A 16,389-nucleotide genomic window follows, 5' to 3' on the forward strand; every position below is an offset into this window, starting at 1 on the left:
CATAGTCTACAATCTGTCTTGGATAGTGATTTTCCCAGTCAATTTTTGCATACATCCATTCTATTCTCTTTAATAGCTGCATAACATTACATAATTTATATGACCAGTCCAATATTGATGGACTTTTAGTTGTTTTCAGTTTGGGGTTTTGTTTTTTGTTTTTGTCCTCTGTTACAGGTAGGCTGCAATGTGAACATCTTTATACATGTATACAGCTATATATGAATTTCTAGACATAGAATTTCTGCAATGAAAGAGATGCGAACTTAAAAAATTGAAAGATTTTTAATCAATCTAATCTGCCTAATCAACCTTGCAAAAATATTCTATCTGGGTGGACCAACTGAGATAACAGTTACGAAAGGGTTTTCCAATGTTTAAAATTCTCTTCCCACTTCAGAAATAATTACAATAAAATGTTACTCACTGGTGACAAAAAAAAAATTCTATCAACTTATACTCCACTCACAGTGAAACATTTATTGGGTTTCTATTATGAGCCTGGTATCATGCTGGAGGTTGACAGTATGGATTTACATTTTAGACAATACCAAAAAATGCCTGAGAGAGATAAGAGTGGAGCTCAAGTATAACATTTCCTCACATTATCAGGCATAGGGATCTGTACCTGTTAGAAAACCTATGAATCCTGCCACAAGTGGAACGGCAAAGAACAGCATGTCCTACAGTAGGTCTGAAGGTATAATAGCATACTAAATTCCATTGTTATTTATAATAACAACTGTTTTTTGTTAGTTTTAGTTTCTAATTTCTGAAAGTAACTTACATACACTGTTAGTAATCTTCACAACCATTTGAGCTGGGTCAACTGAGTCAGGAAGGTCAGAATTATTGAATGAATGAATGAGTAAAAAGACCACTAGCTTTAACATATCTGGGACAGTTATAGTCTAACCAGATTTCAATCCACAAGCATTTATTTACAATTCTGAAAACTTCCACGTAATTACTAATGGGACAAGAGTAGTAAATTACTATTTGGATAAAAAAAGATACAAGTTAGCACAACATAGTTTACAAACTTACAATTAGGCACATTCAATTTGGTGCTAAGTCATAAAATATTCTTTTGCAATTTATGAAAAATATCCAATAGGCATGTAATGGCCAAAATGTACAAATGATACAAATATCTATAGACATGACAGTGTACAAATTGTGACATAAATCTATCAGAAACTAGAAAATCTATGTTGGTCCTGCTAAAAGATACAGGCTTTGGGTGGGAACACAAAAAAATCCAGACCTGGCCATAACAGGGTTTCCAGAAAGTATGAGAACTAGCAAAGAGTAGGCCTCTGGATGGGAGTGGGTCGAACACGAAATAAAACAATGCCTTAATGGGTATGTAGTAGGCTGGGATGGAAAATATAGGAGCAAGGGATATTTGGGGAATCAGGGAGCTAAGTATTTGACAATAACAAAATCTACCAGTATCTGATAGGGCCTCAGGTACCATGTAAGGGTTTGAGGGATTCCAGTATTTAATTAAATCACAATGTGACAATGGGAAGAATTAAGGACAGCCTCAGGGATAGATGAACTGGGGATGTTACACAAAGACATGTCTCAGTTAACCTGATGGGTTCAAAATGCAGGAAGTGGGTATACGGGACAAGACAATACCCTAACTGTAAGAATAAAGGTTTAGGTCAGGGTAGGGCCTGATGTTGCTAAGTGTTGAAATAGAGCTCTTTAGTTTCTTCCTCCTATATGTAAGATTCTTTAGAGGTTAAGACGATGCTCAACCTGCAAGCTAAAGTTAAATGGCTGGAACTAAGGAGAGAAAATAAGTTACATAGGCTCGGAACCAGGAAAAGCCTAACTAAGGGTTTGCCTAAATAAAATTGAATGTTGGGACTGAATATTTTAATATGTAAACATTTTACTGATACCAAAATGTGTCTTACCACACTTCCCCCAATCTCACACCACCCACCCTAACCTGCAGTAGCTATGGGTCCCTTGATTTCCATGGAAATACAGAGAAAAGAGACACTGATCTGGCTTGCAGGTATTCAGTAGTTGTTAGCCTCACATCACATACTAGCATCATGTGAGTAGGCCATCTGAAGTAGGAAGCTTAGGGGAAAAACCTTGAAAAACACTTAAAAGCTTAAGCCACATCTCTATACTACAACACCTTTCACAATTTCTTCTCAGATAAGCATCATCCCCATCAGTGAAAAAACTCATATCTCATAATAGGAAAAACAGGCCTAAAAATTAAATGTGTGTCTTTGGAGGTCCCATCTATGGGATATCTTCCTGGTACTAGAAAAGTCCCCAGAAAGATCAATCTTTGCACCCCTCCCTGAAAGCTTACCACCAAGGAAAATGACTAGATCCATAGATTTCCTCCCTCAAACCAGCTTACCTCACATATAAATCATTAGCAACTCAGCCCTTACTCACATCACCACAGTCACAAGAGTGGTTAGGGAGCAAAGCACCAACCACGGGAACTAAAACAGAGGCAACCCAGGCCAAGATGGGCTGATGGCAGATGTCTGCTCCTTACGCTTGGGTGCATAATGCGACTCACCGCAATGCCTTTTTCACAGACCCTTTTTCAAGTTTCTCCACAAAATCCAGCAGGTCAAGTTCGTTCATGATGCTTCAAGATAAACGATCGTCAAGAGAAAAATATGCAGTATGTCTTACAATGTTGGAGTCCTTAAAAATATGACAAGGAAATAACCATGCAGACAAAACCAGAGCATTTTAAAAAATCTGTGTTCTACAAACATACCAGTGAATGCCATTAATAAGGTACTATGACATAAAACAAAATGAGAAATATATGTAAGACTGTTCCCTTTAGTGTACAGAATTCATGGCAGTTGCCGCACTATTGAGCTACTTACATCTATGACTGTCTGTTCTGGTAATACTAAATGAGGCCAAAGTGTGTCAACTTGTTTCCCACAGAAACCAAAAAATCTACATGAATCTCTTTTCTCCTGTGCCCTTTCACCTTATCTGCTCCCAGTTCTCCATGAATGTCCGCTTCCTTCTCTAATTATTCTCCTCTTCATTTTGCTTGGCCTTGCACCCACGCATGCAAGACAGAGAATCCTAGAGGTCCAAGATTCTAGAGTGGCTGTTTGCAAGGGGGTGGAGATTACAGTAACTGCCACACTGTATATACTTCTGTGCAAAGAAAAAGGGACAGTATTCAGAATGTCTCTCACATATAAAGGAGCTGGATGGCAGGATACCTGTGTGGCCCAAGGAACTAGAGGCAGCAAATTATGGGCAAAAGAACTGCAACCAAAGGCTGGAAGAGGAAAGCTTTGCAAACAGCTGTCTCTAGCTCTTTGGTATTTGCTTCCAGTGGGCAGAGTCTGTTTTGAGAAGCATCAAGCACTGAAAAGAAGACTCCTGCTGCTGGAAGTTGACAGAAAGTAGCATCCATGAGGGTAAGAATGCAAGATCAAGGCTTGTCCTAGAAACAATGCCCATAATGGAAAAAAAAAAAAGAAAGCAGAAGAGAAATGTAAGTCACAAGTCCAACCTGGCCCAGCCTGGCCCAGCCCAAGGAAGATAGGAGTCAAGGAGACTAAACTGAAAGAGAAGAGCCTTGGACCACAACACTCTCCACAAGGTACACGCAACAAACTTCACCCTACGCTTTAACCAAGTTACAGGAAGAACTTCTTAATCCCTACTTTTTCTCCATAAAAGTTGCTATAAGTTCACTAATTAGACAGATATGTTTTCAGAACAACTGTAATAGTTCAACTAGATGGCTCTTTCCTTCCTAAGGATATTAATTAGTTACATATATATATAGCTCTAAGTATATGATACATAGAATATAATACTCTATAGAATATAAGTAACTGTTAGTTAATGATATTAATGAACGTCTGTAAGAAATGTTGCAATGATTTCCCTAATATAAGAGCCTGGGGGAGGTAAATCTGTCTTCTAGGATTTCCTCCCCAGAGCTCAGAAATTTAGGTGTTGTTTTAGCTCTGCTACACTCTCTCCACCCATCCCCGCCTTCCTGTTGGGGATCGGACCTCCCTATTGGCTATCTCGTACCTGTAAACTGCCTGCTTTGTGACATCATTCTCCTACCAAACCTACTACCACTTGGTAGAGTCTTGGGGTTTCCGTGGACTTGTCTGTAAATAAATTTGGATCATCACAAGTGAGCGGTGACCAGTGACAAGTGACCAGTAACCAGTGACCTTTGTACTGGACACATGCGCCATTCAGCTGCAGCCACTCAGACATCCTCTGGTGTTGTCTCTTCATCCCTCGTATCTGCAGTTGATGTTTCCTTTTCTTCTAGGACCATGTCAGGTAAGAAAAGAAACTTTTTAATTTTTTTCGTTAGATTTATTTTGCCCCTAAATTTACTAGTAGATTCAAAATAGCATGGAATAATGAGGGAAAGTATTGAACTAGAAGTCTGGAGACCTAATTTCAGTTTTGACTTTGGCATTTACTATCTGTGTGACTTTGGACAAATCATTGACTGTCTCACAAAGCCTGATATTTTCCTTATCAGTTACGTTAGAACACTACATTGCTTGATCACTCTGATCCCTTTCTTTTCTAATATTGAGCCTTAAAGGGTACCCTTGTAGAAAATGAAATCAGAGACTTCTCAAGAGTGTTTCAACAGAAACATAGAAAAGACAGGTGACATAGAAAACTAGCAATATATAGCAAGATGTTTCATCTCTAAAGGTCTCCCTCCACTAATATTTCGACTAGTTGTAAAGAGAAAATAGGGAGAGAGGATGGAGAGTACTGGGCTATAGGGAGGCACAGAGTCAAACGTAAGGAAGTTTAGGATTGTTTTCATCAGCACAGGCCAACAGGAAAAAAGAGATAGGAAAAAAAATAAGAATGAAGAGGGAAAGCATAGAGGAGCTCTCAAGAAAAATGTAGTTTGCAATGGAATGTTGATGGGAACCAAAGATTTTAAATTAAAGCAGAAAGAGCATAGAGTGAAATCTGCTCAGAGCAGGGCAAAACAAAGTTTATTGTAGCAAATCCTTATTTTAACAGACTAAGAGGAAAGTAAGGACAGAACAGGGTATCACCAGGAAAGGCAGCTTACCAGAAAAGTCATACTCAGTATTTTTTCTTTTATTGCCTCTCTGAATACAGTTGGCACTTGACAGTTTTGAATATAAATATTTTAGAAATATGTCCTGGAAATGATGCTTCCTATAAACAGGAGACCAAAGTGGTTATCTAGGGGTCTGCTTTTCAATGTTTGATTCTTTCTAATTTTTAAACTATGTAGACATTTTACTAATTAAAAATTTTAAATGATATCTTCTAAATTGAATCAGAAGGACTATTTCCCTTGTGTGATATGTAGGTTCTAAGGCAAGGTTGCTTTTCATCTTTACAGTTCTTTCCTTCCTAACACAGAGAGCACATTGATCAACAGCCATCGTTCGTTTTTAGATCTTAGCTACTTACGAAGAAAAAGATAAAGTCAAGCCCCACATGCCTAATTCCACATGAGGGAATTCGCTGGCGGTCCAGTGGTTCAGACTCGGTGCTTTCACTGCCAGGGCCATGTGGCGCGGCAAGAAAAAAAAATTCCACATTTATCTAGAACAATATTGTGGAGTCCTTTTGATGTTTTTACATTTGAAAATCTTTTTTAATTGGATTCTAGTGATGATGGTTTTTTTAGGTTTTGGGATGTCATCTTCTTGGATGTTGAAGATGATTATAATCTAAGTTCTAGGATAAATAAAAAAACCATCTTGATACTTTTTAAGCTTCCTTTCTGCTTATTGTATATTTCTATTCTTTGAAATATATATTTCTACCAGGCTTAATACCTGTTATTGCTGGGTAAAAATATGAATGAGAACAATGATGAAATTCTTTTACACTTATTATTTTGCTGTCTGCTTTGTACCAGTTTTCATTGAAATACTTGTCTGCATATATTGTGGCCCCCTATACATTCACGTTGATTGAATTTTGTTGCTTGTTGTGCATTTTTACTGATATATCTTCTGTGTCTGTATGTATTGGCTAAAAATCCATTCAAAATCACATTCTACCGCGTTTTTTGGTTAATAGTATTCACTAAAATAGAGTGGGCAAAATTCACTTTCATAATATTGCATGTATGGTACAGAATGTCATTTGTTAGTAAACTCATTATGCTTTGATACTTGCCACATACCCAAGTTTTCATTAATATCTATGTATTTCTTTTTCATTATGTAATATGTTTTTCATGATTTTTCTTTCTAGAACTTATTGTATCTTCCTCCATATAAATCATACGTTATATATCAGCTTATTCATGTATTAATTATTACTGCTATTATTATTGGTGGTGCTGTTATAACCACTTTATAGATGAGTAATCTGAAGTAAGCAGATAACTTTTTTGTTTCCAAAAGCACTTAAGAAATTCACTTTCAGGTAATCATTTTGAGGTAGGATGAGAAACCAGGCTTTAAGAGGGTAAAAATGACTCTTTAAATTTACCAGTTGGACTGAGCTATATGTGAACTCTAGGTAATAGCATGGGAACTCCACAAGCAAAGTGAGACACTAAAGATGACAATGATAATAGCTGTACTATTTTCTAACGGACAAAAAAAATGCCTATATTATAAGTTCTACTTCTCCCGCTTTCTGGCAGTATCATGCTCAGAGTAGCGTCCTGGCAAGCAAGTCAGGATACTTAGGCTCTGAAACCTGGTAAGGATACTAACATAATGAGAGAAGTTGAACAAGCCAACCTGACCTCTCTGAGTCTCAGTTTCCTTCTTCATGAAATGAGACTGTGAAAATAGAAGTTCTCTAAGACCTCCTAGTTCTAAAATGCTCCCAGTCTACGAAACAGCATAGAAGTCCATACTAGTTCAGGCTGAAAGGAAAGATAGGGCAGGAAGAAGGTTGCTTCCAGCCTAGAGAATAATGTCTGAGCCATACCACTTGGGTCTTCTGTGCCCAACATGGGAGCACAGGCAGCTAATACAGAAGAGTGTAAAACTGCTCAGTCCTTGCCACCATCATAACGGTCTGATTTTTGGTTTCTCAGTAAGTATTGACACTAGAGGTATCCGGATAGCAAGAAAATTAAGATAATGCTGTTCCTCAAACATAGTGAGAATTTATCAATCTCCCTGATGTTTTCATTACCCTCTTGTTCTTACAAAAAATTTCCAAAATCCATCTCTACTTGGAACTCTGAATTCTCTGCAGCACTCTCTTCCTGGGGTGAGCAATGCAACTTCCCTAACAGGAAGTGTCTGCAACTTCTCCAGAGTCTCTGCTCCTGCCGTCAGTTTGGCATCAACTATGGCTACCTCCTTCCAGACACTCATGGGTAGTGCCTACCTTCACCAACAGTCTAGCACAACTATGTTATCTGGAGTTACTGACCAGAGCCAGACGTCCACTTCAGCTGCTTCCTATCCGGGTGTTCTTGACTGGGACATCACAGGAAGCACTGAAAAGAATTCTCCTTCACTCGGAGACTTTACTCTGGCAGTCACTGACCAGCACACAGCTGCTTCTTCCATGTTTACGGCAGCCCAGTATGATAAAACTGCAGACACCAATAACATGGTCCCTCTATATCCATCACCTTCTGCCAGGCTTGCTCAGGGAACACCATCTCAGATTCCAAACTAGGGACACAGCCTGTCACTTCCCTACCAGGAAGGAAGCCAGGTATATTACTATAACCAAGGCACATTGGGGTCTTTACTGAATGGAGAACTTGGCTCCTGCCTGCAATCCTATGGCTCTGTGTCATACACAGGAAGTAGGGCCTCTGTGCAACCAAAAGTGGTAATGGTACTAAAGGAGATTCAGCCCACAAATATCCAACCACCAGCTTCCACCTCTTGGAATCTACTACCCTGTGTCTGCTCAAGCCATCACAGAAACAAGTTTTCAAGGTGAGTACAAACAGCAAGAAAGTTGAACAATGAGGTCAGCATTCAAAAATGGGGTCAAATCTACAGCTGGGAAGTGGTGTACAGACAGGTAGAATTTAGGTCCTGAGCCTTTAATGACCACTACCTTTGCTCAGGGCTCTCTGGTTTTAGACTCATATAAGAACACCTAGGGTTTCCCTGGTGGTGCAGTGGTTAAGAATCCACCGGCCAATGCAGGGGACACGGGTTCGAGCCCTGGTCTGGGAAGATCCCACAGGCCGTGGAGATACTAAGCCCATGTGCCACAACTACTGAGCCTGCATTCTGGAGCCTGTGAGCCACATCTACTGAAGCCCACACGCCTAGAGCCCGTGCTCCGCAGCAAGAGAAGCCACCACAATGAGAAACCCACACACCGCAACCAAGAGTAGCCCCCGCTAGCCGCAACTAGAGAAAGCCCGTGCACAGCAATGAAGACCCAGTGCAGCCAAACAAATACATACATAAAATAAATAAGTTCAAACAATAAACAAATTAAAATAAATTAAACAAACCAAAAAAAAAAAAAGAACACGTAATGCATGGGGGAAGGTGGGAGGGACACTGTAAAGGTCATCTATGCTACACGTACAAGAACCCCGAGAGCATACTAATAGGTACCACATTTTTCACTGCTGCAGCCAATCATTCCCCCTGTACTACCACACTGTCTCACTCCCTTTCCTGTTCTACTGCTAGAGTCTCTTTGGAAGGTGTTTCAGAACTCTTGTTATGATAGTGACAGTTTAACTGTCCTCACTTCCTTAATTTATACCAGAATTTAAGAACTTGTGGTCCGAGATCCTGTCCAGAGCAAGCAGGCTAAGACTCTGTCTTTGTTTATATATTTCATCATGAAGGGTCTACTCCCTCTCCTAATTCATGGTGTGAAGTGTCCTTAGCCTCTCAGGAAAGTGGGGAGAATTGAAAGGACTCTATATGAGAATGCTAGACTTTGTAAAACATTTCATTTTTTAAAAATAAGACTCATTTTTAATTGATTTATAACAATCTTATGAAATACAAAGAAAGCCAAGAATCAGTGACATGAAATGATCACCAGTAAGAATTACAACAGTCACCCCTTATCTCATAGCATAGGGCACTGTCCATGATCCTTAAGAAGAGTTACTAGAAATGCCTTGCCCGTCTTGCCCCTAAACACCAACACAGCAATCATGTACCTTGAAAGGTACATGATTGCTGTGTTGGTGTTTAGGGGGAGCATCTCACTTACCAGGGACTGACTTCTACCTTGATTCCTTTGTAGGGATGGAGACTTCCCTGGTGATGAAACATTCCCTGGGATTGCAACCTCCAAGCCAGACATCCTGTGTGACACAAACTCAAGAACTCCCTAAGTCCTCCAGGAGCAGAAATATTCAGATACTTGAGAGTAACCCACCACCTGAACTTGGGGACATTTCAGGGACAGCTCCAGTCCAGAGTGCCAGTAGTCTCCTGGCCCTGCCTCCAGCTCCAAGCCAGAGACAAATAGAGAGTGAGCACTTGGAGGATATTAAAACAAAGCTTTCAAAGCCTCTGGATGCCTACAGATCCCAAGAGAAAACCAAGTGCCTCCACTACTCCCTTTAGAAATCCCTGATATTCACCAGCTCCTGGCCTGCACTGATGCATCCCCTTAGCCAAGAGGAGCAGCTGCTTCTGAAAATGCTGATCTGGGAAAGAACAGCCTGAGTCTTGAGGACCCAGGGACACCTGAAAATGGGATGGAATCTAGCAGTGGTTTTGCAGACATTACTACACTGGTGGAGGATATTCACCTTCCCCAGCTCTTTTTTTCTTTGAAAGATCTTGATCAATCCAAAGGTCCCAACGTGATCAAAGCCAAAGACACCAGAGCCATTAAGGTGAATCAGGTGCAGCAAAAGCCAAGTGTCATAAAGGTTCCCTCTGCTCAACCAGGAAGAACAAACATAAAGCCTCTGAGCCTATCAGTGGTGCTCCCAAGGCCAAAATCCAGCCAAAGAATCCAGAGTGCCTGCTAGGGGGAGAAGTGCTTCTATGCCATGCTGCAGTCAGGGACAGCGCTCCTGTGACCACGGCCAAGCATTCCAAAGGCAAACCTCAGAAAGCTGCATCCAGAAAGATCAGCAAAACGAAGAGCCACAGGCAGGAAAGGACCACAAGGACCAGAGGAAGGAAGAAGGCTGATGAGAAAAAGCAGTCAGGGAACAAAGTCAAGGCAGAAGAGAAGCCAACAATTCCCCAGACGAAGCGAAAGGAACACCAAACTGAGCTTATCCAAGAGAGCTTTAAAAAGCCTCGAACCTCCCTAGGCATGTGCAGGCTGGCGTCTGTGAAGGTTTTTCATGCACTGGGGGAGAAGAATGATAAGAAAACTGGGCTCTCTTCCTGTCGGGTCTTGGGAAATTCAAGCAACCCTAAACACCCCCAGCTATCCAGCCATGGAGGTATACCCCACCTGAGGGCAAGAGTCCTGAGAAAACTCAAGTCGAAGCCCAGAAACCAGACAGCAGTGCTGAGAAAGAGTGTCCCTCTCCATCCCAGTAGGAGCTGCCGCCTCCTGGGAAGGTCAAGTTGATACCTCTGCCGTTTTCTGCCTGGGACAAGCCTCAATCTCGACCTGCTCCGCGGAGGCCACAGTCTCTGGCCTCACATCGGCCTGCTGTGGCTGAGTGTGCCCAGCCTGCTTCTACTAACTCAGCTCAACCTCCTGCAGTGAGTTCATCCCAGCCAGCTCCTGCCTCTTTGCCAGGTCCTGCCAAACCATCTCAGCCAACTATGACTAACCAACCCAACCGGGTTGGACCGACCATACGCAGCCTAGTGTCCCTCAGTCTGCTGCTCCTAGGCCTGCACCCTATGGAACTTCATCTTGCACTTCTCTCCAGCGGGAGCCTGTTCCCCCTGCTGTGACTAAGCGCCAGTCCCCACCCAAGCTCCAAACCCCATTTCTACTCCAAGACTTCAGCGAGCAACCAATTCCATGGAGGGAACCCAATGTTCCTGAGCCAGTAATGTCAAAGCCCATCGAACATGAGCAGAGGCCAGAGCGGGAGGCCATGAAGAGACGGGCTCAACAAGAACGTATTGCTGCCAAATACACCTCTTTGGGGAAAGTGCAATTTTTCATTGAGAGGGAAAAAGAAATGGAAATTGCTGACTACTACGGATATGTAAAGTCAGAGCTGCTAGGAGTGTGGGTGCCACCTTGGGGACCAGCTGCTCTTCCATATACAGATAAGACAGGTATAAATTTCTCTATTTATTCTGATATATTTTAAAACAATAAAACTGAATAAATAAATGTAATAGAATTAATAGATGAGTAATAAAGCTTTTGAATCTTGAGATGCTGCTAACTGTGGTGTGTTATAGCTTTTTGGTTTGTTTGTTTTTGATGGGGTTGGAATCAAAGTCTGCATGAGAAAGGAAGGACTGAAAGTTGGATGGGAGAATGAAGGAAAGGGGAAAAAAGGGGTAAAAACTGAGGAAAGAGGAAGGAACTTGGCCCAGGGCTAGGAAGGCCAAAAGAGATTTATGGATTTATGAAAGGAAGCAGGAGTGAGGATGAAATGGAAGAAGTAAAAAGCAGGGTCAGAGGTCAGGGTTGAAAGAACCAAATTTGAGTAAACTTGAAGATGACGGAAGGTGAGTCTAGGTTTACTAGGAGAAACAGAAAAAGTCTCTTGGGGAGGTTGGCCTTAAGTCTCACAACCACCAGATAGGTATTTAAGAAAACAGGAGGTTCAGGACACATCTCTGAAAGGTTTGAGTTGCCTTATCCAGGTGTGATTATAGTGGGGGGACAGGGAAATCTACCAGAGAGATGGCTACGGCTCAGAGTTATCCTAGGGGCAGCTGACGACAGGGGCAGAGCCAAGGAACTGCTGCATCACGAGGCCCACGAGTAGGCCCTGGTATGTTAATCACGATGTACTCAACATCTAAGCTCCAGGGCAGCCAATGCACTCTTCAGTTAATCTTGGCAACAAAAGGCAAGGCCAGTATTCCTGTGCCACTTCACTTAGAGAGGTGCAGCAGAGGGCTGAGGTCACATCGTGTGTGCAGGTACAAGGCCTCAATTTGAGGCCCAAATGCCTCCAAAGTCCTCAGTATTTGTAAGTGCCCGCAGGCGGCCAACCTGGCTTTCAGAGGACAGCATCCTGAGGTTACTGGTCGACGAGATCAAACTTCTGGACGGGGCCTAAATATTAACTTGCGGGGCTTCTTCCGTTGACCAGGGCGTGTGCCGCCTTCTGTAAACATCACCATCTACTGAAACGCATGAGAAAATCCAACGGAAGCATCCACTCTCACGGGTGAGAGCGGTGGGGGCACGCACACTGGGCAGCTGCTCCAACAGCCACAGGACCCAGGCGCCCAGTGGTTCACGGGCTCCCTGGGAGGCCTCGTGGGGCAGGTCGAGGGAGTGAGGATGGGAGAGAGCGGCAGGGGTGGGCGTCAAAAGGAATGCAGTGGGGAGAAGGGAGAGATGGAGACAGTGGATAGTGGATAGTGACCATGGGAAAACTGGCAATTTTCATTTTCAACATTACTTTTTTGAGATGTCATTCACATGCCATAACATTCACCTTCTGAAACTGCAAATTCAGCGTCATTTCATACATTCACAAGCCTATGCAACCATCACCGTCATCTAACCCATCACGTTTTCATCACCCCACAAAGAAGCCCCTGTAACCATCAGCAGGCCCTCTTCATCCCCTCCTCCTTCAGTCCCTGCAACCATTAATTTCCTTTCTGTTGCTATGGTTTTGCCTTTTCTGGACATTTCATGACATAATACAAATGGGACCACTGTGTGTGGCTTCTTTCACTTAGCATAATATATTCAAGTTCGTCCATGTCGTAGCATGTGTCAGTACTTCATTCCTTTTTATGACTGTAATATTTCACAAATACACCACATTTTAAAAATCCATTCATCCATTGATGGGCATTTGGGTTTTTTACACTAATAATCTCCATTTATTGACAGTTTATTCTGTGCCAGGCAGCACCAGGCTAAGTTACTGACCTTATTTCACAGATAAAGAGGCTTGGAGAGTGTGAAGAGTTTGCCCAAGATTAAGAGCTAGCAACTGGGGGAACTGGGGTTTGAACTCAGGCGAACTTCAGAGGTAATAAATTCACATGACAGAACATTAGAAAAGGTCCACAAGGGTATTCAACGAAAAGTCACCCTTTTCCCCACGTGCCCCAGCCACACATTTCCCTCCTCAGAGACATCTGCTTTTGCCGTGCTGTGGATCCTTCCAGAGAACTATTTATACCTCAACGTGTATGTATCACAATTTATTGACTAATCTGTCCCACTGATTTGAAATGTCACTTTTATGGTATAATAGATTCTTATACATATTTATGTTACTCTTTTCAGAGCTGTCCTGACTCTTTTTTGCCTATCTTTTATGTTTGCCATTTCTCTAAAATTCTTTTTATCTTCTTTTTGATTAAAAAAAAATTTTTCCTTTTCTTGTTTGTTTCTCTTAAGACATTATCCATTATGTTCATTCACTCGTATTATTTAATTTATTTATTTATTTATTTATTTATTTTTGGCGGTGTTGGATATTAGTTGCAGCATGTGGGCTCTTCCTTGTGGCTCGGGGGCTCTCTAGTTGTGGCGCATGGGCTCCAGAGCACGCGGGCTCAGTGGTTGCGGCATGCGGGCTTAGTTGCCCTGCAGCATGTGGGATCTCAGTTCCCCAACTAGGGATTGAACCTGCATCCCCTGCATTGGAAGGTGGATTCTTAACCACTGGACAACCAGGAACTCCCCACTCTTGTATTATTTTAAATTTAGTCTTCATTTCTGAAATTTTTTTCTTTTATTTTGAATTCTGTCCTGAGTTCTATCATCTTACCTAATTCTGATTTATGCTGTTCTTTCACGGTTTTTTTTATTATGGTAAAATATACATAAAAGAAAATTTATTATTTCAACCATTTTCAAGTATACAATTCAGTGACATTAAATACATTCACAATGCTGTGCGACCATCACCACTATCCAAATTCAAAATAATTATGTCTAAAGATTGAGCAGGACCTCAGAAAGATGGAGGCAGCAGCATAGTTTCTGAATCTCTCCAAACCCTTTCATGGAAGAAGATCAACTAAAACCAAACACCCATAGGTGGCATTTATCAGCATTTACCTTTTCCAGAACTTTTTCACCATCCCAAACAGAGACTCTAGAGCCATTAGACAGTAACTTCCCATTCCCTCCTCGATCCATGTTCTTTCATCTTTTCCATTGTTTTTCCTAACATCTTTTAGCCCACTTTGAAATAATAGGTTACAGTTTTTTTTTTTTGTTTTGTTTTGTTTTTGCGGTACGTGGTCCTCTCACTGCTGTGGCCTCTCCTGTTGTGGAGCACAGGCTCTGGATGCACAGGCTCCGATGCGCAGGCTCAGCGGCCATGGCTCACGGGCCCAGCCGCTCCGCAGCATGTGGGATCTTCCCGGACCAGGGCATGAACCCATGTCCCCTGCATCAGCAGGCGGACTCTCAACCACTGTCCCACCAGGGAAGCCCTAGGTTACAGTTTTGATCTGTTTTGTGGACCTGTCTTTTCCAACTTGATTTTATTGTCTGAAGAGATGCTATTCTGCTCCTTATTCTCCTTTTTCTTACACTACCTCTGTACGGGATTTGATCCCAATCCTATTTTTTTTATTGATTTTTGGATGAAAAAAGTTTTAAAGCACTTTGAAAAGGAGGTGCAAGGCCATGTGGAAACGTGTTCCTCATGGCTGTTTCATCAATGCTTCACTTATACTGTTTTGAAATAACTCTTTTCCAGGAGGCATAAACCAGTGGGCTTTATCATTGGACAGAGTGCAGAGAAAGGACCCCACGAAAGCTGATCACCTTAGCAAAAATGATTTAGTTATGATTTCACCCAAGATTGGTCACAACCAGCCTGGGAAACTCAATGAACCAGAGACAAGGTATAATGCCATCTTTCCTTCTCTCTGCCTCAGCTCTCAAGGATTGTTCACCTACATGTTATTCGTAATTATTAGTTGGTTTCTGTTCATAATTACTATCAGAAGACACAGCACTTATGGGCCTAATTACACTGCCCAGCTACGCACCATTCTTCTTCATTTTGGCTTCCTGTCCACCAGCAGGAACCTGATTTATTTTGTTCTCCCCTCACCACAGCCCAGTAATTTTTGTGAATGACTCTCAGTCTCACCAGAATCTGTATCTCTCACTCTGCCCCAACATCCCACCCCATCATTCGCTCCCTGAAGTGTACTCTAGAAATTTAGGTAAACTGGATATTTTAACACTATTCACCATCTCTTATGAAACCAGAAGAAGAGCAGCTCTCTTATGGAACGACGGAGAACTTGTAAGGATAAAACACCAATCTGCAGGAGAAAGGGAAGAAAAGAATGATGGAAATAGTTTCCTGAAAACTGTTTTTACATTATGTTTTGTTTGTTCCTGGTAAATAAATTGAAATCTTCTAAACATTAAAAAAAATCTAAACCACTAAATTCAATAATACAGGAATATAACTTTTTAAAAAAAATTTCTTTGGCTGCGCAGCATGTGGGATCTCAGCTCCCCAACTAGGGATTCAACCCTTGTCTGCTGCATTGGAAGCACCAAATCTTAACCTCTGGACCATCAGGGAAGTCCCAGGAATATAACTTAAAGGAGAAGTTATAAACCCCTTGGTTATATGAACTGGAGATTTTTAGTAAGAAGTCATGTATTTTAAATGACTTGGAGCTTTAAAGAAAGGAAGGAAGGAAGGAAGGAAGAAAAAAGAAAAAGGGAGTTCCTTAGTGGGCAGTGGATAAGACTCCAAGCTCCCAATGCAGGGGGTCCCGGGTTCAATCCCTGGTCAGGGGCCTAGATCTCACATGAATGCTGCAACTAAGAGTTCGCGTGCCACAACTCAGGAGCTGCAACTAAGGAGCCTGCCTGCTGCAACTAAGACCCAGCACAACCAAATAAATTAATTAATTAAAAATATATATATTAAAAAAATAAAAAGGAGGTGTGATTGAGAATTGCTTTTCTAACTTCACAGAATTTCTGTTTGTCTGTTTTTTTAATGTAGTATTCAAAAACACAGTGGCTTACTTTCGGAGGTTTCCTGGCTCTGCTGCCCTCCCTGACTTTTACCAAGACATTTCCCTTTGTGCCTGTTTTTCCTCCCAAAAGTTTCTCTTCTGTGTGGGTCACATCCTGGAAAGGAGCTCTGGCTGCTCAGTTTGATGATGTAGAAGGGCTAGACTGCTCCATCCCTTTAGACTATTCTGGGCCCCTTGTCCTTACTCACGTTAGAGTTTGGTAAAATCTCTCCCAGTCAGCTGCTGTTCTCATATCGGCCCACAGTGCTTTCCAATGAATACCTGCTGGCATTTTGAAGGACTCCTGTCTTCATGTCCATCAGATGCTTGC

At 41.8% G+C, this 16,389-nt stretch overlaps 1 protein-coding gene across 1 annotated transcript; it reads left to right on the forward strand.

The window, feature by feature from the left end:
• Positions 1-7,194: 7,194 nt before the first annotated feature.
• On the forward strand, positions 7,195-11,247 carry CUNH2orf78 (chromosome unknown C2orf78 homolog; the record flags this gene model as incomplete). The annotated part of the gene is given in 7 exon segments (XM_027099121.1): positions 7,195-7,878; positions 7,880-7,931; positions 9,220-9,498; positions 9,501-9,869; positions 9,872-10,360; positions 10,363-10,722; positions 10,725-11,247. Coding segments are annotated over 7 exon segments (2,727 nt in total), but the record flags the coding sequence as incomplete, so codon positions are not given.
• Between the last annotated feature and the right edge of the window lie 5,142 nt (positions 11,248-16,389).

Source organism: Aethalodelphis obliquidens, unplaced genomic scaffold, assembly GCF_003676395.1.
Source record: "Aethalodelphis obliquidens isolate GAN/ISIS:26980383/991018 unplaced genomic scaffold, ASM367639v1 scaffold128, whole genome shotgun sequence".
Classification (NCBI taxonomy): Eukaryota; Metazoa; Chordata; class Mammalia; order Artiodactyla; family Delphinidae; genus Aethalodelphis; species Aethalodelphis obliquidens.